This window comes from Nannobrachium achirus, assembly GCF_963921795.1.
Source record: "Nannobrachium achirus genome assembly, chromosome: 15".
In the NCBI taxonomy this organism is placed as follows: Eukaryota; Metazoa; Chordata; class Actinopteri; order Myctophiformes; family Myctophidae; genus Nannobrachium; species Nannobrachium achirus.
In genome coordinates, this window is record NC_137822.1 from 16,138,163 (window position 1) to 16,164,158 (window position 25,996).

Sequence of the window (25,996 nt, forward strand, 5' to 3'; positions counted from 1 at the left end):
CCCACCGTTGCGCTTAGGGTCATTGGGAAAAACGTGGACGCGTCGCAGGCAAATTCACGCATGCGCAACAGCGCAAGTGTGTTGACCGGAATCAATTCCGCTTTGCAGGCTGCTGATCCGGTCATATGATCCGGTCTGGGTTTAAAGACCCAAACAAAACAACTGCCTGGCTGCCTGGTACTAGTGCAGCGTTGAGCCTTGTGGGTCCCGGGTCCCGAGACACTTTTTTGGGAAACAGACGATACGGAAACGGTGCATGCATGCGCACGCGTGTGCATGCGTCTGTGTAGTGTGTATGTGCGTGCGTGCCTTCAAATTACCGGATACACAGTAGGCGGGCTGTAGGTTTATATCCTCCGAAACAGTCCGGAGTTGTGTTTCTAGATCTAGACTCAAAGAGAAGAATCTCTTTGCTAGACTCGAGGATGAGTTCAGTTGTCCTGGTTCTGGTTCCGTAGCTGCTTGTGTGCGGGTTGAGCTCATGGTCCGTCCAGTTGCATTCAAGAGGTCAAGGTTAGAGATGGCATGTTTATCATTTACACATCATCATCAGGACACTTTTGTGTCTTTTTTTGTTAGTACAACTAGAAATTTGAGGTATTTGTACTTTACTTAAGTTTTTCCAATTACCAATACTTTACTTCTACTCATTACATCTCGGATCAAAATATTCTACTTTTACTAACTCCACTACACTTATTTGACATTTTTTATACATTTGAAAACGTGTGAAACAGGATATTATGCATAATGTTTACTTTCTACTTTATGTAAGTACAATTGTTATAGCAATACTTTTGTACTTTTACTCAAGTAGGCCTACATTATTTCCTACGTTACAGTATTGAATATTGATACTGCAGTCTAGTAATAAAACTAAAACTAATAAGTAGTACATTTTGACTACTTTTTCCACCACTGGGAGAAACCCAAGAGGGGGCGAAGCAAAAATGAAAACACGACGTAGTCGTTGTTACAGCCATATAGAGTGGTTAACGCGTGATTATGGATCCAACTGGGAAAGATGGATGGAAACGGCAAAGAGCGCTCGTTTTCAGTTATTGTCCACGACATTGCAAGCGGCGCGAAGGCCAGCGGACCTTGGTCCTGCTCTTCGCCCCCGAGCGCCGCAGGCGCGAGTGGCCGCGAAGAGCGGGCCAGGGCCGCGCGGCCGGCGGAGCGCCGCGCGAGTTACGAAGCCGTGGTGAATGCAATCGTTATATTTATGCTGGGCAAGCGCACGATAAACGCCATGATAATTGGGTTTTGGTGCACCTCGCGCGGTCCAAGTGACTACAACGGAGCGCTCCCTACGTCCGGTTCAGCCAATCACAAGCTTCAAAAATGAGTCCGGGGCGTGGTTATCCATAATCACGCGTGGTTAACACAGTCACTCACGCAGCATTCACTTCCTGTGCTGTGACGTGCATGTTACTACTTGCACCGTAGATACTTGTGTAGGGTGGTGTGTTATTATAGTGACCACATACTTCTTGTCTTGGGAAACTTGGTAAGTACTGTAGCTTTGACTAGGTTTGACTTGAGTATTGTTAATAGTTAGCCGTAAACGAACACTGTCAATGTTAACTTAAAGAGGAGGCTAATGCTACTATGAAGAAACCAAGGGCAAACAGACAGGATATGTGTGCTGGTACGGCTGTGCTTAAGCCACAGACTGTAAAGTATCCAGGAGTGGTTGTTCGTTATTATGCTGTCATTGACCAGTTTTTTGTTTTGTTTTTAAACATTTAATTTGGTGGGGGGGGGGGGGGGGGGGGGGGGGGAGGTTATGTTGTGATATAGCTTTTGTAGTAGTTATCTCTTCTTTTGCGAAATGTAATCATTTACTATTTTCTACTAACTTACTAACTCTTTGGTTGCGATCTAGTCTATCCCTACATGTTCCTGCAGTTTCCAATCTTTGTTCTGGGCTTAGACCTTTGTTGTGTTTTAAATTATATATACTTATATAGGCCTGTTGTTATTTCGTCTTGTATTGCAGTGCTTGTCATTCTTCTGGATTCCTGCCATGCCCATTTGTATAATGTCATATATGCTGATTGATTGATTGATTGATTGATTGATTGATTGATTGATTGATTTAGTAGCCTACAAAGGTCTGCTAAGAGGATTTAAACCCAAGAAAGCACGATGGCTTGTTTCCATTGGAGTCCTTTGTACTCAATTCATTGAAACATTAAATGACAGTCACATTTAACAAGTAAACCACCCTAATGGCAATTGGCGAACGTTAGGTCAACAGAGCTTCTAAATGCGGCACAAACTTCCTTATGGCGCTTGGTGTACTTGCCCTCATTGATATAAAAAGCTAGATGCCTCATCCGCCACTGCAGTTCATTGGAGCGACGTGCAACAACTGGATCCCGGACATCCGGGAGTGCTGGACACCGATATAAAAAGATAGATACCTCATCCGCCGCTGCAGCTCATTGGCGCGACTGGTAAAACAGGACTAGCAGAACTGTGGAAGGCACTCTGCCCCCTGCAGTGGGAAAGAGGGAGTCCCGCATCTGATTGGCCTACCGAGCATCCCATTTTGTGACACACAAGGAAGGAAGCATCCTTCAGAATTCCGGAAGCTTGCCAGTCCTCTTTTACCAAAGCCCACCCTGGCCACAATATGACTTACGGTTGGTTCTAGCGGAAGTGGCAGAAGTGCTGTGTTTAACGGAAGTTACGTCATGCGCAGTAGTCTTCCGTTGAAATTCTCACGGCAGAAGTTGAACGGTCTCTGCCTGTTATTGTCACCAGGCTTTTCTCTTCGCAGATGAGTAAGCCTGGCTACGCGAGGCTAACCAAAGCCCCAGAGCCGGAGGAGGCGTCTACCGTTGTATGTCAATGGTGCCGGAGGCGAGTTTCTAAACTAAGGCTAAGTGGGGGATAGAGTGCTCGTTTTCATCAGCGTCGGCAGGTTAGCTACACACCAGCGTTGGCAGGTTAGCATTTTAGCAGGTTAACATTCACTAGCGTTAGTTTTACTGAGGTTAGGGTTAAGGTTAGGGTTAAGGTAGGGTTAGGGTTAGAGTTAGGGTTAGGGTTAGGGTTTGGGTTAGGTTTAGGTGCACCTCTGCCGCGGTCTAAGTGACTACAATGGAGCGCTCCCTACCTCCGGTTCAGCCAATCACAAGCTTCAAAAATGAGTGCAGGGTGTGGTTTTCCCCCAGTGCGCCTAGAGTTTAGAAACTCGCGTGCCGGAGACCACGCTGCCAGTCAAAGTGACTACTGGCTAATCTCAGTGCGTCTTTTCCGGGACTTATCAATTCAATTCTACAGAGCTTTAATTGTCACGTCTCGATCCAGTTCCGATGTTGCTGTTCTTAGAGGCTGCGTGGGGACCTGACTCTGAATGGCCTACCAACTTCTGTGTCTGTGACGCACATGGAAGTGGGAACCGACCAGAAACAACCGGTCGCCGTGTCCCCACCCTGGCCACAATAGGCGATGTAAATGGCATGAATCTGCAGACACCGGAAGTGCTGTTGTTAACGGAAGTTACATCATGTGTTGCAGTCTTCCGGTGAAATTCTCCCGATGGAAGTAGCACCGTTTCATGCCGTTTCAGCCTATGGTCGTAACTCGTAACCAGGCTTTTCTCTTTGCAGATGAGTAAGCCTGGCTACGCGAGGCTACCGTGTCCCGCGATGCACACGCCCCAGAGCCGAAGGAGGCTTCTACCTTTTCTATGCTTGCCCTGGTGGAAGGTGTCCTTCTTGTGTTTCTGCTTTCACACTTACTCACATAGCTCTGTGCCACCTCCCTGCGGCTTTCACAGACGTGACAGGACATGAGCGTGACATGAGGCGTAACTGACTCACTCAGACATGAGCCGGTCGCAACAATACTGCAAAACATCATATAATAGTCCGTTATATGTTATAAATGATATACTGTACACAAACAGATATGGGGTGGTGTAGGCCTTGACTTTTTTTTACAGGGGCCAGTTCCGAGTTGCAGCCATCTGTAGGCTCTCTTTTAGAGCAGTTTTGGAGGAGAGTAGGGATTTACACTCCTTTAAGGCCGTTCGTAGGGCATTCCACATTTTTGTGGCATGCTTGAACCTGTTTTGGCCGAAGGCAGCGCAGGAAAGGGTGACCATTCATGTTGCTCACAGCATAGGTTTCTAGGGTACCATACCCTAACCCTGCAGCCGTTTATTTGTTTACTCTGGTTTTCTAATGGTAACCCTATCAGGGTTACTATGTATGAACGTTTTTCTTGCCATGCACTCAATTTATATAATCACATGTTCTGTGAGACCTTGTTCACAGTAACTCTTTGTTTCACTTTCTTGACTTGCATAACTAGTGTATGTCATAAGACCATGCAGTGCTCACTGTATGTTTTACACCAGTTCCGCTTTATCATGTGTTATAAGTAAGTTTATCTTCAAAATAGATTATCTAAAAAGTAAAGCAAATACATTTCTTGTAATTTTCACAAAGCAAATAAACACATCTGTTGTATCTTTGTGGTGTTTACAGTCAGCCATTCTAGAGACTTATTAGTTGACAGATTGTCTAGACATTTTTACAAAGTGAAATCTCAGCACTTAATTTCACCCTCTTGGTGTCTATACTCTGGTATATGCAGTAGGGCTGCAACTACTCTGCAATCTGCATCCCTAGTATGCAGAGATTACTATAGAAGATATGCATACCCTTGGGCGGTGCATTCCGAAAGTCCGACGTCTCATTAGTCCGGCGTGCGGTTAGGATTGGGGTTAGGGTTAGAGATAGCATTAGTGTTAGTCAATGGGTAGAGACATGCTTGGGAATGTTTACAATCAGACATTCTACATATATGGCCTGCCCAGTCTGCCCATCTACTTGTGCATGCCTCAGCATTGTTTGGATGCTTATTGTTTATTGCTTGGCATGTTTGAACTTAAAGACATCAGTGTCAAGGAATCTGTGCTCCTGCCTCCTGCTAGTGGATTTTCAGGAGCTTGTAAAGACAGTTGAGGTGGAATCCATTCTTGCATGCTGGTCCATGATGTCTCACTGGCATACAGTAAAAGCAGCTCTAAGCTTGTACTTAGTACTTTTTGGCTGCCCCTAAACTCTGGAATGAACTCCCTCTCCATGTCAAACTGCCCCCTCCCCACTCTCTGTTTTAAAACCCGTCTTAGCCATAGTTTTCAACTACTTTACCATAGTTGGAAACTAGTTTGAAGTCTGATAAAGACACTGATTTTAAGTGCTATTCACCCTGAGCACTATAACTATAAAGATAACAATAACTGTATCGTTCACGGTGTATTTTTTTGAGCGGTGGTCACGCCGCTCCTATACGTGGCCGTGTGTGTAGAGGTACGTGTGTGTATGTGGGTGGGTGGGTGCGTCCGTATGTAGCCTCAAGAATGTGGTGTAGTACCTTTTCTAACCACACATGTTAAGGGAGGGGCGCTGTTTTCAGGCCAGGCCAGGCCAGGCACACACACACACGCACACACACACACACACACACACACACACACACACACACACACACACACAGGGGGGAAGGGGGGGAGGGGGGGGGGTAAACCACCGCTCAGTTCACACGGGTGTGATTTTTATTATAGTCAATGTGAACTCTGCCATCCACTTGACTTGAATTTTTAAAACCATATTTTTATAGTTATAGTGCTCAGTTTGAATGTCCCTTTGGAGTTATCAAAGTGATACCCACAAACTGTTTCATGTTTGATATCGGTTATCAACGCCTTGTCTGTGAAAAAAGATGGGCGGCCGAGCGTATATTCGGGGACTGGCCTACCCGAGAACGATGTAAATAGGGAATGAATGCCACATCCTTTAATGCAAACCCCATTATACCTGTTGTCATAGGACCCGTTTTGACCATCTGTTTGCCTGTGTCCATTTATGCCCATATATGGAGATATCTGTATATGTCTGTCTGGCTGCGTCCATTTTATGCCCATATATGGAGATCTCTGTATCTGTCTGTCTGTGTCCCTTTTATGCCCATTATGGAGATCTCTGTATCTATCTCTGCCACAGACTGGGTCAGACAATGTTGCAGATACAGTGCCGGTTCAAGAAAACCCTGATGTCAGACATCATCTCCGGTCCCATTAAACCTGTAGTCATAGGACCCGTTTTGACCATCTGTTTGCCTGTGTCCATTAACTCCATTTATGCCCATTTATGGAGATATATGTATCTGTCTGTCTGCACCCGGAAAACCGTGCATCGGGTCGGGTCGAGGCCAGGCACTGCACTCCGCGCTGCGTGCCGAATCTGAAGCCGGTGGGACGAACGGTTCTCGAGATACGCGGGGCACATACTCACAGAGATTTCTCGCCTTTATAGATAGATAAGATAATACTGATAATACTAGTAAGACGTCTCAGGGCGACACGTGCCAATTCTTGGCCATCTGGCCAGTGATGTATACCAGTTACCCCTGGAGATCCATGTACTGTATACAGTACATCCCTTTCATGCCCATTCATGGAGATCCCTGTCTGAATCAGCCTGAGTGGGCTGAACAGGCTTAATATTGATGATCAGGGATCTCCATATATGGGCATAAAAGGGAAACTGTTAGAGTGGTTCCCAAACTTCCCATGACATCACAACATATGCCCATACATGGAGATCCCTATCTGAACCAGCCACACAGATATGGGCCATGTCTTGGCCATTTGGCCAGTGATATATATAGATATCAATGACATCAGGGATCTTCATATAATGGCATAAAAGGGATTCTGGGGAATACCCATATATGGACTTTTACATAGGTGATGTCACCTTTAATATCACCTGTGATGTCACAGTGGTGTGTCTAGGGAACCAACCCATAGACTGTAAAAACTTGTACACACACGGAGACAAGCTGTTACATTTCTAATGTTAAACCATGTTACCACCATAACAATGTTAAACCATGTTACCACTTATTGCACACAACAAGTTAACCAGGAGGTGTAGTTTGATAGCCTGGGTACCAGCCCGCTATGCTACGTTCAATGGATTGGTTTTGTTACTTCGCTTCTCAGTCTGGCAAGCCTCCATTTGATTCGTATTTCCGAACGTCACTTATTACGTAGGCGACGTCGTTTCTGATTGGATGATGTTCCAACGAATCAGAGTAGGGTTAGGGTAGCTATGTAATCAGCCAGTCAATACATTACATACTGTATATACTGTAAGCGACTGGCAGTCGCGGTAACACATTTTATTTTCTGGGTGAAAGAAAACATCTTGATCGATATTACAACATAGTGCATTTCCACAACATGGACACAATCATGGCTCCGTGTGTCTTCAAAATAAGGGTTTTTCAATGGAAAAACCCCGGCAAAAGGTATCTAAAAAAATGTATTATAGGGGGCCGGGGAGCCCGCTGGCCTACTGGTCCAGGCGCATACCACTTAGGCATTGCCACATAGGCATGGATGGCTGCCGGCGTCGCCGTTTCGACGACCTTTGCCACGTGTCACTCCCCATCTCTCCCCCCATTTCCTGTCAGTCTACTGTCCTATCAATAAAGGCATAAAAAGCCCCAAAACAAATCTTTAAAACTTTTCTCCCATGTTTGGAACCCTGCGGCCTATACAACAGGGTTAATCTATAGATTTCTACAGCTAACGGCCACCAGGGGCGCTCTAGCAGGAAGCAGGAAGGACACCTGCAGCTTATAGTCAAGTGCGGCCTGTATATGTACACATTTGTTTTTCATTCTAAATTTGGCTGGTGCGGCTTATATTCAGGTGCGGCTTATAGTCCAGCAATTACGGTATATAATAAAGCATAGAAAGTGTTAACGGCTGAACTCCGGCACCGTTGGCCTGGTCGCTGCCAAACTGTGCACACACACTCCCTGGATGCCAATTCAGAACCTCTGCCCCACATGTTCCACATTAGCCTGTTATAGCACCACCAGACTTCAAAAAAGTCGAATCAAATCATGCATGCAGCGTCCGATTACCGGGAAAGCTTGGCCACCAGGAGGCCACAATAACCTACCTGACCTGGAAGAGACCTGGGCTCGGAAGAGCGCTGATTCTAGTCTAAACATAAAGTTGTAGTCTGTGTGGTGTATTCAAGAGCAACTATAAATGTGAGATATCACCGATGCAAAGTGATCTGATCAGCCATAGTTGCAGCACAAAGTCTTAGTTAGACAGCTTGATCAGGGCCTTACCCACCTTTGCCAGCAGGTGTTTCACAAACTACAGAGCTGAAGCCCACAGTCATATATAAACAGGATGTCAACATGGACTTTGGTCTCGTCTTGGATTGGGTAGCACTAGGCAGGCAGTTTGTAGCACTCAGTCACCATCTGTTCTCAGTGTTCTGTAGAAAGGATGTCTAAACACCTGGGTCACTTCCCACGTACGCATCAGTATAGCAGTGAATATAATGCTGGCACTCAATCTACAATGAATCACCTCACCCGGGTTACACAAATGACTCCCAAAACCCCATTTAATGGAATTGCTTACAAATGTCCCCATTCTAGTTTCGCATTGTGCCAAGGACCGCCTCTTACCTTCTTCTGATTGGTTGAAATGATTCAGAACTTTCTGGGACGAAGGTGCCCCGTCTGAAGTGGACTTGATCCACGAGAGGCACCGCCAAGCAAGTGAATATATGTTCTTCCCTCTAGTGCCACCCAAAATGTCCAGTTGCACACAAGAGATCTCAGAATCGAATCAGTGAAATGCCATAAAATTGTCTTGAAGTGAAGTGAAGGGGGCACAGTGGCGCTGTCTGTGTTTGACTAAACAACTATAATAATAATGAGGAAACTCCTAAACCTGTAGTTCTTGTTGACTTAGCTGGATGATTCACAGGGGAAGGGGGCACGGTAGCGCATGTCGGTGGTGCTGTCACCTCAAGCTAGAAGTTCCCGGGTTCGATTCCCGCTGGGGATGTGTTCTCTCCTCCGTGTCATCAGAGCCCATACCCTAGGTGGGGTTGGCTAAAGGGTTCTCCCCGTGTCCCCAGGGGTCAGTACCCTCACAGGTCTCTACTGCCTCCCCCTGGCCAGCCTGATAGAGGGGAAAGGAACTGATTGGAATAATGTGTTCCTTCAGTTCACACGCTACGTCCAACCAGAAAAACTCGCCCCTGTTAGGTGAAAAGAAGCGGCGTGGACTCCTCATGCATAGAAGGAAGCATGAGGTCACTCGGTTGTTCTCCCCAGGTTGGCAGAGGGAGTGTAGTGCACAGGATTACATTAGACAATAATGACACTGGGAGAAAAGATGGGTTACAAAAATCATGGGATATAAAAAAAAAGTGAACTTGATAAAGTGATCGAACATGAAATGGAGGTTTAACGTTCATATTCAAGCATGCAGTCTGTTATTTTCAAAACAATGGTTTTGAGCCTTGTAGCTAACAAAATACAACACAAATACACAACGCAGCTTTAACATTTAATGTGTAATATGTGTTCACAGGACACAGCACCAGAGGTTGATGGAGAAGCATGGCCCGTATCTCGTTAGATTGCACCGACTCCCTGCCAGGGATACCTCTCAGTGTGCTGTCGGTGCCTATGGAGAATAAATACAAATGTCAGCAGTGTCTCCAGGTCCTGAGAAAGCCTGTCCAGGCACGCTGCGGCCATCGCTTCTGTGTTCACTGCTTCAAACAGCTGACCAGGTACACTGAAATTCCTCACACACCATCTCATGCACAGCAAACATGGACCCTTTTCCTGATGATATTATTGCTAAACCTTTGGAGGTAGTTGTAAATGTACTGGGCATGCTCATACCCACCCAAATAGCATCTTCCCGCATCCTACTAGTGACCCAGTTGTGGTGGTTATTTACCTGCTTGACTCCATGAGCATACAGCAGGCATTGACACTAAGGCTTGCCCACCTGCCCCGGCAGGTAAATAAAACCTTAGAGCAGGTGGAGTTAGCTTTCAGGTTGCCCGACCAGGCAAGTGCTTATTTGAGAAAGGACGCAACTGTCCAAAAACACAAAACAAGATTTCTGTCTAAGCACCTGAACGTAGCCAGAGTGGTCTGTCTTCTGGTCAGTGGAATAGTTTTCCTATAATGTGCTGTTTTCACTGTTGCTACACTTACAAACATAAAATAGGTGCGAACCCATAGCCATATTCAATCATAGCTATGTAGGTATTTGGATAATTATTTTTGTATAGGTATGACAGTTTTTATCGCACAGCCCCAGAAAGTAAAACTAAATAAATGTTAAGTTGAACGGTAATTCAAATTTGATCTATCATTTTATAATGGACTATTTACTTTTGGAGCAAGTGGGCATGACCGTTTGGGCAAGTAGAACATGACCTGTACTTGCCCGATGTGCAAGGGCCTCTGAGACCTTAGTGTCAACCCCTGATACAGGATGCTCTTCCTTCCTGTCACTTTTGGGTGGAAACCTTGTATGTTCATAACCATTGCTCTTCAGGAAATGACTTTCACAATAATTATTCTTCAAACGTAGCAGATCTAAGAGCTCACAATGTGCCACACTGGGACATGCGAGCTTGGAGATTGCCTATTTTTGCTACTTTTGAGTGACACTGTCGTAGGACAAAGTAGGGAATTATTTAACGAAAGAACTACGTTTGAAAGTGGAGATACATTGTTTCTGCCCTGACAGCAAAGAATTGTGACTGCCAAGTTATCAATCAACTAATGAAACATCTGTCTTGGAGCTTATTGCCACAGTCCGTAACTAAAGAGGTTCCACCCATGCTGATTCATTCTAAAGACATTTCCCATCTTACTTTAATCATTTGTAATCACTGATATATTGGTTATTTAAAGATACATACATCGCTAAATAAACAGTTAATTGTGTATACACACAGTGTATTAGTCTGGACTGATGGTTTATGCCTTTTGATTGATTGAGGTATTTATTAGAAGTTTTGGATTGGAAAAGGTACAATTTGATGACAGTACAGTTCACTGATACAATGTAAACCAAAAGGAAACTCGAGTAAGGCAAGGCGTATTTGTTATTTTCCATTGAGATCCTTAATATCATTATGTACCTCTGTAAACTATGCCTAAACGGTTAAACCTAACCTTATTCCTTAACCTCAGTAAAACGGCGCCAAAACCTACCCCTATTCCTAATCTTAACCCCAGAAAGATATGCTTAATCCTAAAGTTATATCTAACCTTATTCTCAGTAAAACAAATACAAGAATAAAAATCTCTGCGAGTATGTTTTCCGGCGACTCTACTGGTTACCTACAAGCTCATGTCACGTCACACTGCAACGTGTTGTGAGCTTGCTCAGTTATCATTTTATAGTCTATAACATTGATTAGTTGGATTAACTGTTGCACCCTTTGTTAGTTCTGGCCCAAAGCCATGTGAAGCATGTCGCCAGGAGGAGATATATGAGGAACCTATCTCTATTCTAAACAGCAATGAGGTAAGTTCTGAACTTAGTGTTCTGAGTCATATTCAAACCCCATACCTGTACACATACTCTCTCTCACACTCACTCACTCACTCACTCACTCACTCACTAAATGTTTCAATTCAAAGGGCTTTATTGGCATGAGAAAACATATGTTTACATTGCCAAAGCAGAAGTTTACACAATACAATACAATACAATACAATACAATACAATACAATACAATACAATCGGATCACACACACACACACACACACACACACACACACACACACACAATTGTGAAGGGCTCTATTGTAATCGCAGGAAAATTCAGGGGAAACCCACTACGTCTGACAAGCCAGTAGCATTACCTCACCACAACAATACGACCCCCTGTGCTTGTTCTTGTTCGGTTGTTTGTACTCTTTGTTCTTCGTCTCCCCTAGGCTTTCTCAGACAACGCTGCGGGCCGAGAAATAGCCAGTCTGCCTGCCAGGTGTCTGAACGAGGGCTGTAATTGGACAGGCTCAATCAAAGATTATGAGGTACACAGTCTGTTTTTTGGGCAATTGCTTCATACCAGTGCTTAACAACATTAAACAAAATATATTTGCAAGCGTTTCTTTTATGCTGTGCTCAAGTTTAAAGTGGTATGATTTGAAATAGTAAAATTCCCTCCATGAAAGTGTTTGGGAAATTAGTTCGAATGTGTTCTCATACACTAGCACGGCTGAGCCAGAGACATACAAGAAGGGAAGTGAAACTTGATATGTGGGCTGGAAAGTCCCCAGTATACCCAACCTTCATCACCACAGCTAACTTATCAACTCAGTGAACCACAGCGGAAAAGGACAGAGAAAGAACTACATCAAAGGAGATTACTTGATTAACTAGAAGGCTGAGGAAATGTTAGTATTTGACTAAACAACTATAATAATAATAAGGAAACTCTTAAACTTATAGTGCTTGTTGACTTAGCTGAATGGTTCACAGGGGAATTTCTTCTGACTGTTTGGCAGCTCGAATAAAAACAGGAACAGCCGGTTTGAGGAAGGAATGTGTGAACAGTATTACAGAAGTGGGCCTTGCATATTTAGAGAAAATTCAATCTGTTAAATATTCAGGTTCATTGAACTGTAGGGCTTTTGTTAATACTCAGAATAAAATCAAAATACATTTAATGCTGCGTGTGAAGTAACACTGACTGACTGACTGACTGACTGACTGACTCAAAGGTGTGTTGATTGAATAGGCAAAGTTAAAAATTAAAAGTAGGTCAAACATTATGTCAATGCCTTGAAAGATTTTGCATGCTTGCAAATATGGTGCTGGCTAGGTTACCATGTGGTTAGATTTTGCTCAAATAGTGCTGATGAGGAGAGGAAGTTTGTGTGTGTGTGTGTGTGTGTGTGTGTGTGTGTGTGTGTGTGTGTGTGTGTGTGTGTGTGTGTGTGTGTGTGTGTGTGTGTGTGTGTGTGTGTGTGTGTGTGTGTGTGTGTGTGTGTGTGTGTGTGTGTGTGTGTGTGTGTGGAAGAGAGACATGTTGACCGTTAGATGTGTTATCTATAAACCAATCTGGGAAGATCTTTCTTTTTTTATCACACACACACACACACACACACACACACACACACACACACAGGCATGTGCACACGTATATCAAAGGGGACTTGAGCCCATTCTAGAACATGAATGCAGTTTTTACTATGGTGAAAGAAATGCAAATGCCCTCTTTCTTCCTGAAAGAAGGATTCAAGAGAATTGCCTTGTCCAAACTCCTCAACTTGAATGCAGCATCTTATGTTGACAGAATTGCCCTCTCTGTGTAGAAATCCATGCATTTATGTCACATCTCCAGTATTGACTTGATAACTTAGTTCAGTGTGGTATCAAGCACCGAAAATAGACGACTTCCGACCTCCAAGCTTGGAGGTCTGCTATTTTCAATATTTTCACCAAAAGGCCCAAAGATTTCAGCCCCTGCCTCTCTAACATTCTCTGCACGTCCCTGCACACACACACACGCACGCACGCGCACACACACACACACACACACACACACACACACACACACACACACACACACACACACACACACACACACACACACACACACACACACACACAGTTATGAAAACCGCCAGACTAAAACTGATGATTGATTTGGTTTGGTTAGGGGTTATTTTGGTAAATCATAATAAGCATAGTTAATTTATTCTACATGTGGTTAATTAAGCATTCTCAGAAATGTAAGGATTATAGTGAAAGGAAAAAGTGCTTGGAACTGACTTCTACATCTACCAAATTCCTATTTCCATGACTCCATAACTGTGCAGTAAGATTTTAACAAGTTCACTAACATTTTAATACAGTCTAGCTTCATGTATGGTCATACAGAAGACACTGTATACATTTGCCTTAGAATGATGGAAAAGACATTTGATTTTTGATCAATCTGTCTAATTTCTTTAGGCCCAACATGAAGGTCTCTGCGAGTATGAACAGGTACAGTGTGAGGCATGCAAAAACGTTATCCTTCGTTCTGAGAAGGAAAAGCATAATGAAAGAGAATGTGAAGCAAGAACGTTGAATTGCAAGTTCTGCAAAGTGTCCTTCAACTTCAAAGAAATCAAGGTAAGAGATATGGCTTATCAAGGGTAATATAACAGATGTTTATTTTATTGTTTGGTTATTGTTTTATTTCCTTATTGTTATCTTGCTGCATTTTATCTTGTTTTTGTAAATCATTTTTGTAACATTTTTTTTAAAGAGCACTTAACCAAATAAAGTGTATTATTCTTATAATAAAATAATCCCACATAATGTGCTATGTTTCAGGCCCATGATGAGGTATGTCAGAAGTTTCCCATGCAATGCAAAGACTGTGGGAAGAAGAAGATCCCAAGAGAAAAGGTTATTATGTGCTCATAATAACAGTGACATTGCTCTTAAAGTTTCCATATAAAATCACACAGTAATTGCTGTGAAATTTGTCTTTTTTGGCAGTGTGATATTGAGTAGGTTATAGCCAGTCTTTCATTAATAATTCTAAACTGTATTCTAGTAATAGATATGAAGCATATTACTAGTACACCTTTCATAATTCCTTTCTGACAAAGAATCCTGCTGTATACTTTCACTTTCACCGTTGGGGATGCCCCATCATTAATCTGTGTCTGTGACCTTTTCTTTTTTCTTTCCATCTGCAGTTCGGTGATCACATCAGGTCTTGTGCCAAGTCAAAGAGTGCATGTCCTTTCGGTGAAGTTGGCTGTAAAGCTGTGGTAAGTACTGTATGTTTTGTGGTAGTCCTATAGGTTGCTCTGAGTTTTAGATTTCTCTGAAATTCCTGAGCCTGATGGGTCTGATGGCCAGTGGGGAAAAGTGAAGAGAATACAGTCTCATCTTGTAAGTAATATTAGAAGTATTTCTTGAGTCAGTTTTCCTTGTGGGTGTTTTTGTATAAGTCGGCCTACTTTCCACCCAAGCACACAAGTCAGATGCTTAGAAATCCCCTCATCTATTTTCAGTAATGACACAGTATGAAGCTGACTGTTTAAGCATGCCTGTGTCCCATGGCTAAATTATATTGTATAGGATTTAACTTTAGTCCTATTGTGACTAGACAAGCATTTGGCAACAGTGAAAACACCCATGGGTGTGACCAACAGGTTATCTTTTTTGTGTAGGTTATGTTTCAAAATAAACGATTACTTCTCTCGTGAGAAGAGGACACCACCTAGTGTTGAAACAGGGTAAACGGTCAAAATCATGTTTGTAAACAGTTAAGCTTTTGTGAGCTTGTACATCGGCTATTTTCAAATGGCCGAAACCCGAAATATATATAGAGCTTAAGAGGTTAATGTATGTTTTGTAATAATAATCAAAATCTAAAAGGTAACTAGTAACTAAAATAATTGTGGTGTAAAAGTACAATATTTGCCTCTGAGATGCAGGGGAGTAGAAGTAAAAGTACAGAAAATTGGAAATACTCAAGTAAAGTAAAACATATCTCAAAAATGTACTTAAGTACAGTACTTGAGTAAATGTACTTAGTTACTTTACACCACTGCTGATGGTTAAATTAACCCATTCAGAATCATATTTGTGTATCATGATTTTATGCTTTAACTATTGAAGAATAGCAGATATACAAGCTCACAGCACGGCACCGAGTGCTGCGCTGCGAGCTTGTAGATCTGCTATTTTTGAAAAATCGTGAAAATTAGAATTTTGACCCGATTCTATAAGTGTCTTTTGAATCCTTCTAAGAATTTTTGGAAAAACCTATGTTTCTATGTCAGCAATCTGGCTAGCCATCGTCAAAGAAAAGGTCCTTTTCACTTAACTGGAGCTCAGTTAGTCTGTTCTTGAGAGACTGTCAGTGGTTCTCAAACTCTTTCATGTGAAGGACCCCCAAACTGATATTTATTTGGCCACGGACCCCCATCTCAAAATATTTAGTTCCAGGGACCACCCAGAAGCAAAATTTGAGTTACAAACGTTCGCTTTGAAAATACACATATTCAAAGATTTGCACACATTTTCACGACTTTTTCAAAAATAGCAGATCTACAAGCTCGCAGCGCGGCACTCGGTGCCGCGCTGTGAGCTTGTATATCTGCTATTTTTCACCGGTTAAAGCATTCAATAATTCTAGGCCTAAATGGGTTAAGTAATGTTCCACTAATTCTTTCATATGTCTTCTTCCATGGCCTTCCAGATCGACAACGGTAAACACAGTGACCATGAGCAGAGCAGCACCATGGAGCACTTGCGGCTGCTGCTGCCCATGGTCTTGTCTGTGGCTCGGCTGCGCGGAGAGGCCTCAGGCCCTGGGGAATGGCAGGAGGACTCTGGCCTGGGTCTCTACAGGGCTCCTGAGGAAGGAGTGCCAGTGGAGTCCACAGCAGCTGCAGCCTCTGTACAGTCCCTCGACTTGGAAAAAAAGGTGTGTCTCATTGATTGATGAACATGATAGTAGTACATTGTCACTGTCGGTTTGTCCAACGTTTTATTTTCAGGAAATGGGGGAAAAAAGAACCTCTGATCCAACAGATTCAATACAGTTATTACTAAGTCACAAGCTCTTGTTAATAATTTCTTTATAGGCAAATGTTTTCAAAACTGTTTTGCTAATGTTGCACAACACTCTTATGTCAGTACACAATGCACAATTCCATTTATGGAAGAAAAACAAAAGGATTTCTGCATGGCAGCAACAATAATATGATATGAGACCTCATTCCTGTTTTTAAATTCCCTTTTTGTTTGATGCTGCAAGGAGCTGGCTACCACAGTGTCGATAGTTACGTTGTATCGGACATTGATAACCCAGATCTCATTACACACAGGGTTCCCACGGTCATGAAATTCCTGGAAATATTTTGAAATTAGAAAAATATTTTTCCAGTACTGGAAACATTTTGGAATTTATCAAGGGTCCTGGAAGGTCCTGGAAAAAATAGCTATGCATTGTCTTTGGTTATTGATTTTGTTAATACCTCTGAAATGACAAATTAAACATGGGCCAAATTGTCAAATATTAGAGGCAGAAATTGTGAAAATAGCCGATCTACATGCTCACAACGCCTCGCAACCCGAGGCGTTGTGAGCATGTAGATCTGCTATTTTCACAATAGAACCGTGTTATACAAAATTCCTCAACTCTTAGTGCTCGTCAGGGTGCCGGGTCCCCAGATTATTTCGGGGGTCACGGCCTGAAAAGGTTGAGAACCACTGGCATACACTACCTGTCTTTGGGCATTGTGCATAGGAGTGTAACCTATTGTTATATAGTCCTGGAAATTGGGTTAAATATTCTGGAAAAGTTTTGGAAAATAATTGGTCAAAATGTGTGGGAACCCTGTATACAGGAACATCCCTAAATAGATTGTGTTCTATGCTGTGTCATGAACAGGTGAGCGCGTTGGAGAACATTGTTTGCGTATTGAACCGGGAGGTTGAGCGGGGTTCAGTGACACTGGAGGCCTTTGCACATCAACACCGCTTGGACCAGGAGAAGATTGAGAATCTTGGCAATAAGGTGCGGCAGCTGGAGAGAACACTGACCATGAGGGACCTGCAGCTGGCTGAGACCAATGAACTGCTGCGAGAGCTGCAGTCCTGTACCTACGATGGGGTCTTTGTTTGGAAAATCACAGACTTCTCTCGCCGTAGACAGGATGCTGTGGCTGGACGATCACCTGCCATGTTCTCACCAGGTAGGGTGAAACACAAGCCTGTCCTATGAACACATCACTTCCTATGATTTCCATGTCTATAATTCATTATAAATGTATAATGCGCTGTATAAACTCAATACTTATGCTATTACAGTTTACAGTTTAGGCATTTAGCAGACGCTTTTAATCCAAAGTGACTTACAATAAGCAGATAAAACATTACAATAATAAACAAGATAATATGTCAGTACATCAACAGCAAATATAACAAATGCAAATGAATATCTATCTAGAAAACAAAAATAATCAGTCAAGAAAAAAGGTTCTAAAAAAACCTAAAAACAAATGCTAACTAGCTTCATGTATCAATGGTCATTGAGTGTTTTAGTAGTGCTAAGGGTTTAGGTGGAGTCTGAAAAGGTGAGTCTTCAGTCCACAGCGAAAGCTAGCGAGTGAGTCTGTTGTTCTAAGTGCGACAGGGAGTTTATTCCATTCTATTATAATAATCATAACACATTATACATGCATATTGTAATCTGCTTATATAACTAAAAATACAGTACTCAAAAGTAATCATTTGTGACTTTTAATCACACTATCATGTATTGTATCAGTGCATATTATTATATACAGTATAATGTATTATTATAACTATAAGAATTATGATACACTACAAGCCATGCCAAATAAATGTAGAAATCAGATTATGTACATTACTCACTGTGTTGCACTGTGTCGTTTCTTATTTTGGTTTTCTCATTTCCAGCCTTCTATTCCAGTAAATATGGTTACAAAATGTGTCTGAGACTGTATTTGAATGGAGACGGGACCGGTCGAGGAACACACCTCTCACTCTTCTTCGTGGTGATGAGGGGCACGTGTGATGCTCTTCTCAAGTGGCCATTCAGTCAGAAGGTAGTAGGCATTGTGAAACATCATCAGTCTTTATCCCAGGGTTCCCACAGTCATGAAATTCCTGGAAATATTTTGAAATTAGAAAAATATTTTTCCAGTACTGGAAAAGTTTTGGAATTGATCAAGGGTCCTGGAAGGTCCTGGAAAAATAGCTATGCATTGTCTTTGGTTATTGATTTTGTTAATACCTCTGAAATGCTAAATTAAACATTGGCCAAATTGTCAAATATTAGAGGCAGAAATTGTGAAAATAGCAGATCTACATGCTCACAACGCCTCGCAACTACCTGTCTTTGGGCATTGCGCATAGGAGTAAGCGACCTGTTATTGAGCTGAATTATTGTTATATACTCCTGGAAATTGGGTTAAATATTCTGGAAAGGTTTTGGAAACGTTTTGGAAATTCATTGGTAACAATTTGTGGGAACCCTGTTATCCCCTTTGACTCCATTCAGTGAACCACCAAAACAAATCAGTGATCAGCTGCATGAAGCATCTTAGGTTATCATGTATTCTTAAAATTCAATCAAGTTAATCTCTGGAACCACATAGGAACGGCATGGCTCAAATGTGGCCAGTCTGTGGCGTTAGTCATCTACAGTATGAATGACCCCATTATAAAACTAAAGTTAAATATTTCAAATGTATAGATTACTAGACAGAGATTACCGTTCGAAGATATGTGCTCCAAAATATGTGCAGAGTGTGGGTTGTGGGGAAAGTTACTGTAACTGGTGCGTGCGTGAGAATATGTGGGAGCATCATAATGTAAGGCATAATGTATGCGCTTGCTCCACATAGTTTTTTCCTACCCGTTGGAAGATGAGACACACATCAAACGAGAGAGAGAGAGAGAGAGAGAGAGAGAGCACATTCCTAACTGTGAGAGAGAGGGGTGTGTGTGGGGCTACAGATCCCATGGCCTGGAGGAACGGACCGTAACCCTGACAACAGGCTAAGAAAACGCTAATAAACAGCTTTAATTTGGGAGAAATGAAATTCGGGCTTCGTCACCGTTGGTATAATGCTAATGGCCAATACCATGTGAACTTTGGGATCAGTTGCTGAAGCGAGTGAATAGATAAACGTAGATAAGTGTGAGCGTTAGAGCGTGAGTTTGCTGGTTTATTAGATAGATGTGAATATTGAAATTGTGGCGGTACTTCAAATCTTAAGCGGAAAAGGTTAAGTGGGTGTTGTGCACTTGGCCAATGGAGTAACAAAGTCATGACGTCACTCGCTCATCCCCCGGTTCGCGGAAGTAATTTCTCTATGGAGAATAACATTGAGTCATCTTAAAATCGTCTCATATAAGCATTGTGGTCCAAAAATGAACAAACTGTCTCTGCGATATTGTCGGAGGTGGCTCTGGTATGGTTTATGATAGTCAGTCACTAATATTTGATACAGTCTGGCGAAAATGTAACTAATTTGGCGACAGTAACATTAGCGTTTTCTCACCATCAGTTGTTTCTTCATATCCATATGAGTCTAACCGCTGAGATCATTTGTTTGTTTGGAACAAAGTTCTTATATGACACGATATGAAAAAAAGTCTATGGGAATTCAGAATGGGGGGAAAAAAACAGGAACCAGGTAGGATGTGTAAATGACGCCAAACTTCGTCGCTCTATTGACCTTGTTCATTTGTGTATCATTATTTTATGCTTTAACTATTGAAAAATAGCAGATATACAAGCTCACAGCGCGGCACCGAGTGCCGCTGCGAGCTTGTAGATCTGCTATTTTTGAAAAATCATGAAAATTAGAATTTTGACCCGATTCTATAAGTATTTTTTGAATCCTTCTAAGGTTTTTTGAAAAACCAATGTTTCTATGTCAGCAATCTGGCCAGCCATCGTCAAAGAAAAGGTCCTTTTCACTTAACTGGAGCTCAGTTAGTCTGTTCCTGAGAGACCACTATGTCAGTGGTTCTCAAACCTTTTCATGTGAAGGACCCCCAAAATGATATTTATTTGGCCACGGACCCCCATCTCAAAACATTTCGTTCCAGGGACCACCCAGAAGCAAAATTTGAGTTACAAACATTCGCTTTGAAAATACATTATATTCAAAGATTTGCACACATTTTCACAACTTTTTCAAAAATAGCAGATCTACAAGCTCGCAGCGCGGCACTCGGTGCCGCGCTGTGAGCTTGTATATCTGCTATTTTTCACTGGTTAAAGCATTCAATAATTCTAGGCCTAAATGGGTTTTTAAAGCTCTCACTCTATGTCGTTTCTCTCCAGGTAACTCTGATGCTCCTTGATCAGAACAACAGGGAGCATATCATAGATGCCTTTCGTCCTGATGTTAGCTCCACCTCCTTCCAGCAGCCAATCAGTGAGATGAACATTGCCAGCGGCTGTCCATTGTTCTGTCCACTGCCTAAATTGGCTGGCAAGAGCTCCTATCTCAGAGATGATACCATTTTCATTAAGGCCATCGTAGATCTTACAGGCTTATAGTGTGTATATAGTCACTGTGAAAGTGCTATATTATAGAAATTATGTTATATCTATATTATATATGATATTTATATTATATATTATTAATAGTTGTTTATTAACGGCTATTATCAAACAACAAGAACTTGAATGTTTCGGGGTTTGATCCCAGAGCTCCACTAGAAGTGTTGAAAGCGCTAAATTCAGACCATTCTATAAATGATGATATCTATATATATATATATATATATATATATATATTCTATTAATGTATAGCTGTATATTAATACTATAATGTATACACAGTTGCACACTATATGTAAGGCATATCATTAATTGTCACAATTAGACAAATCATTCTTAAGTAATTGAATGAATCAGTATGCCTTTCACAATATGTGCCTTTCAATATTTGTGAACCTTATTGGATGCTTACAGAGTGACTTCGCCATGCTTTGGTTTTACATTTTGGGACATAACTAATCCACATCTGTTCCTGAACTACTCTACAGATATATAACATTCTCTATCATTCTATAAAAGAAATCTGCACCAAAAGGCATTTTCAGTTTCTTAAGTAATTAATCCCACTCCTCAAAAGGTCTTAAGCACGACCCTATTAACCACTTAAGCCCTATGTACTTTCTTATATGTCGAACAGCGAAACTTGCTGATCTATATGTTCATAACATCTTATAGATCTTTTTTTGGAAAATCATGTCCAAAATGGGGACTACAGGTTGAAAGTGTCAAGGATATCACATCATAATGGGGTTGAGGCTTGGATAATCTAAAAGAAAGCATTCATTTGATCGCAAGTTACTATGAAAACCTCCACCAGCTGTCTGTCAGTCAGTCAGTCCCTAAGTCTGTCCGTCACGTCATGTCACACTTTTGGCCCTACTCTTATCTCCGGCACCGTTGCCCCTATCCATGCCAAACTTTGCACACACAACTCTGCCCCTGATTTCTCACATGCCCCTCTTCTAGCGCCACCATGAGGTTGCTTTTTGCAGACAACATTAATGGACACTGCTCCTACAGATGTTGCCTAAAAATCACGCACAGCTGGACACAGCATCTCGCAACTCATGTCATTAACATGCATCTGTCCCATTTCCAATATTCCCTCCTGATAGGCTACGTTTCCCTTCTGTATGTTTGCGACCTGACTGTCGCTTATCTCCCGATTAGGGAGTCTTACTGTTTATTACTGTTGTTGTAAGAGCCATATTATGATTTCTTCATTTTGTCTGACTATGACGTCACTTTAAGGTTCACGCCCAAGGCCAAGGCCAAGGTGGCGAGGTTACTTAGGGACACCAGTAATGAGGGACAGGTGTTGTCGTTTTAGAGACAAACAGTCTTTTGACTGTGCGGTGTGAAGGCTGTTGTGTAGCCGTTTTGTTTATTATTTTCTTTATTATTATACAAGTGACCAAGCGTCTGTTTAACTCTGATTGAGTAAATAAATAAGCCTTTTCTGCAACTCTGAAGAACAACTTTGGACATCAGTTTTTATCGCAACACACGTCTAGACTACATCTTTTAATCGGCAACCAGTAGCGGCAAATAATGGGATTTCGTCGCTACATTTAGTCAAAAGACTGTCTCGGAACCATCGCGCGTTTATTTGTTTTATTGGAAAGCAAGTTAAACAAGCGGCGGCGGCTTTGTTTGACGCGCACGGGCCGCTGCGTTGGTGGTGGAGAGGCGTTGGATTGGAGCGAGGACAGCGGACACGGAGAGCGATCATCATCATCATCATCTTCTGCGACTGCCACCGTTTCTGTGACCGGGAGCTATTGGGGCGCTTACCGGCGGTGGGCCGGTGCATCGGCATCGGGTGGTCGGGCGAAAGCCAGCGGACAGCAGCAGGACCGGAGCGGACCGGATGTGGAGGATCGTCTACTCTACGCTGATCTACATGTAATCGGTTAGTGGTGGTTCAGCGGCGCAGCGCCGATTCAAATCAATGGCCATTGAAATAAAAAAGTGTGCACACTAAACTAAACTAAACCCAATGCATTGGTAACAAGCGCCTTTAAGGACTTTGCGCGTGAAGGCGTTTTGTTTGGACAACTACTTGCGTTCTGACTATTGACACGTTCTGACTATTGACACGTTCTGACTATTGACACGGAGCATTGACTTTAGTATGTCGGCCAAGGATGCGCAGGCTAGCGCTGATGTAGAATCACGAAATGAGAATGACAATGTGGTTGAACTTGAACCTGAGTCTGGTGGGTTCCGTGATAGGGCTGCGTCCCTGGGTAAACGCATTGTCACAATGACGCCTAAAGCGTTATTGGACAAAATTGATGGTTTGGAGAGGCAGCGCAAATCAAAGTTGAACAAGCTGTCCACTTTAAAGGAAAACATTTTTGCCATGGTAAATGATGAAAATTATGAAAAGCATGTGGTACAAAGTCATTTTTGCCAATTCATGGGTGTGTACAATGAAGCAAAAAGTGTACATGAAACGTTGTTGGGTTTGTTGCCTGAGACTGAGGCAATTAAACACAAAACATGGTACAATGCAAAAATGTTGAATTATGATGAATTCATTGATGATGTGAACAGGGTTCTTTTTGTTCAAAGCCAGCCCGATGTTTTTGACAGTGATGGGGTTGCAATCAAGGTTTCTGTTACTCATGACAATGAAAATGGTGACAAAGGTAATGAGGTTGTTGTTGAAGCTCACATTTGCGACAATGACAATGAGGAAGTTATTGTGGAGCCCCATGACAGCATTTCTAATGTTCCTTCCAATGTTCTAAGTGCAAAATCCACTGGTTCAAAAACGAGCAAAGTGTCATCCACTACATCTGCACGCATTAAAGCAGAGGCGGAAAAGGCCGCACTCATGGCGCGTGCTGCAGCTTTAAAAGAGCTGCATGCTTTGGAGGAGGAAGGGCATGCTTTAATAAAGAGGACCCAGGATGAACAGGCTGAGGTTTTAAGGAGAACACAGAAGGAACAGGCTGAAGCTCTAAGTCTAAGGAGAACACAGCTGGAGCAGGCTGAGATGTTGAGGAGAAAAAAGGAAAAATTGGAGCTGGATGCTGAAATAGCAGCCAATACTGCAAAAATATCTGTGTTCAAAGAAGCCAGCAGTGTTACTGGCAGGAAGTCTGATGGCATGGAGTCCTATTTCAGAAAAGGTGCAAAACCTAAACCAGTGCCTCCTGGTGGTACACAACAGTCCTCACAACAGCCACAAGCTGAGCTTCCCAAATATAAGCCAGCAGCTCCTAAGGATCATTTCATCCCTCAACAAAAGAAACAACCATTTCGTACATCAGCTCTGGATCCTCCTGCACGCCTAACAAGGCCAAAATTACCTCAAGCAAACCCTCAAGCAAACCTATCATCTCCAAACAATAACCAACCTTCAGGTGATCTATGCAACATATTACAAGGTCAAAATGAAATGATGGCAATCCTGGTTCAATCACACACCTCTCAGTTCTTACCGCAAAGACAAATTCCACATTTTGATGGCGATCCATTGCTTTTCCAGGCATTCATAAAGGCCTTTGAGCACTGTGTGGAGGCAAAAGCAAATGATTGGGGCGACTGTTTGTATTATCTTGAGCAGTTTACTAAGGGACAGCCAAGAGACCTGGTACGCAGTTGTCTCCATATGCCTGCTGAGAGAGGCTATACTTCTGCCAAAGAGCTACTCAAGGAACACTTTGGAAACCCGTTAAGAGTAACGGCAGCATACATGGACAAAATCATGGCTTGGCCTAATGTCAAAACGGAGGATGTAAAAGGTCTACAAGCGTACGCACTTTACTTGCGTGAATGTTCAAATGCTATGGAGGAACTACAGTATTTGGAAGAGCTAAACACACCAGCATGCATGAAAGCTCTCATACAGAAACTTCCATACAAGCTCCGAGATCAGTGGAGAGTCAAAGCATGTGACATCGTTGACAAACAAAAGCGAAGAGCTAATTTCACAGACATTGTGAAATTTATTGAACAGCAAGTCAGAGTTGCTTCCGATCCTGTCTTTGGTAACATCCAAGACACACCTCTGGTCAAAGCAACATTCAAACCCAAGCCTCAACTTTATGTTAAATCACAATCACAGTACAAAAGAAACAGTTTTGCAACTCATGTGGAAGTTGCGGATGAATCTAAACCAGATTCACAGCCAAGCAAAGGGTTCTCCAACCCGAAGAGCATCCCTACATCCTGTCTCTATTGTTCACGTGAGCATCTATTGGATAAATGCCCACAACTGGGAAGGAAGGCACAAAGAGAGAAACTTGACTTTCTAAAGGAGAAAGGCGTATGTTTCAGTTGCCTGTGCACAGGGCACTTGAGTAAGAATTGCAAAAGGCGCATTTCTTGCTCTTACTGCAGCAAAACACATCCCAGTATTTTGCACATCGACTTCGGGAGCTTTGGAGATAAGTCAAATAGCACCGAACTGCAAAAGGTAAAGTCTGAGATCTGTGCTACCTCCTCTACTTGTGGCCATACAGGGGCTGGCAACAGTAACGGCATTCTTCCCATTCTGCCCGTTCAAGTGAAATGCTCGAAGGGAAGCAAAGTAGTCCAGACTTACGCTTTTCTGGATCCAGGAAGCACAGGTACTTTCTGTTCAGAACAGCTGGTGAACAGATTGAACACTGAAGGCCGAAGAACAAAGATCCATTTGCGCACCATGGGTCATAGCAAGGCGGTGCCAAGCTGCATTATTAATGGCCTGGAGGTTTCAGAGTGGACTGGCAATCAGTTTTACGAACTTCCTGACGTGTTCACCCAAAGAGAAATGCCTGTGTCTGCTGACAACCTGATCAGTGAAGTGGAGCTGAATAAGTGGCCTTACCTGCAAGGTGTCCGGATCCCTCGAATAGCTGCCAATGTGGACTTGTTAATTGGCACCAATGCCTCCAAGTTAATGGAACCGTGGGAGGTGATTAACAGCCATGGAGATGGCCCCTACGCTGTCAGAACCCTACTGGGGTGGGTAATCAATGGGCCTTTACAAGGCAGTGACAAGCATAGTGGGAGTGGCTGCCCCACAGTAACTGTTAATCGCACAGTCG

General features: G+C 42.7%; 1 protein-coding gene across 2 annotated transcripts; it reads left to right on the forward strand.

The window, feature by feature from the left end:
- The first annotated feature begins 423 nt into the window (after window positions 1-423).
- traf2b (Tnf receptor-associated factor 2b) lies at window positions 424-22,187 on the forward strand. Of its 2 annotated transcripts, none has more exons than XM_080742741.1 (11): window positions 424-513; window positions 9,443-9,647; window positions 11,332-11,410; window positions 11,827-11,925; window positions 13,853-14,014; window positions 14,219-14,293; window positions 14,590-14,664; window positions 16,104-16,331; window positions 17,301-17,604; window positions 18,332-18,480; window positions 20,733-22,187. In XM_080742741.1, the coding sequence occupies exons 2-11, from the start codon at window positions 9,472-9,474 to the stop codon at window positions 20,949-20,951; spliced, it is 1,566 nt and encodes a 521-aa protein (XP_080598867.1). In that variant the 5' UTR covers window positions 424-513; window positions 9,443-9,471; the 3' UTR covers window positions 20,952-22,187. The 2 variants fall into 2 exon arrangements, with proteins under 2 accessions (XP_080598867.1, XP_080598866.1); XM_080742740.1 differs by lacking the exon at window positions 424-513 and adding an exon at window positions 1,427-1,510.
- Window positions 22,188-25,996: the final 3,809 nt, after the last annotated feature.

Excerpts from the sequence above, each read along its gene's own strand:
- traf2b (XM_080742741.1), top strand. The coding sequence starts at position 9,472 with ATGGCCCGTATCTCGTTAGATTGCACCGACTCCCTGCCAGGGATACCT. Across the intron at positions 9,648-11,331 it reads TGCTTCAAACAGCTGACCAG|TTCTGGCCCAAAGCCATGTG; the intron begins GTACACTGAAAT and ends ACCCTTTGTTAG. Across the intron at positions 14,294-14,589 it reads AGAAGATCCCAAGAGAAAAG|TTCGGTGATCACATCAGGTC; the intron begins GTTATTATGTGC and ends TTCCATCTGCAG.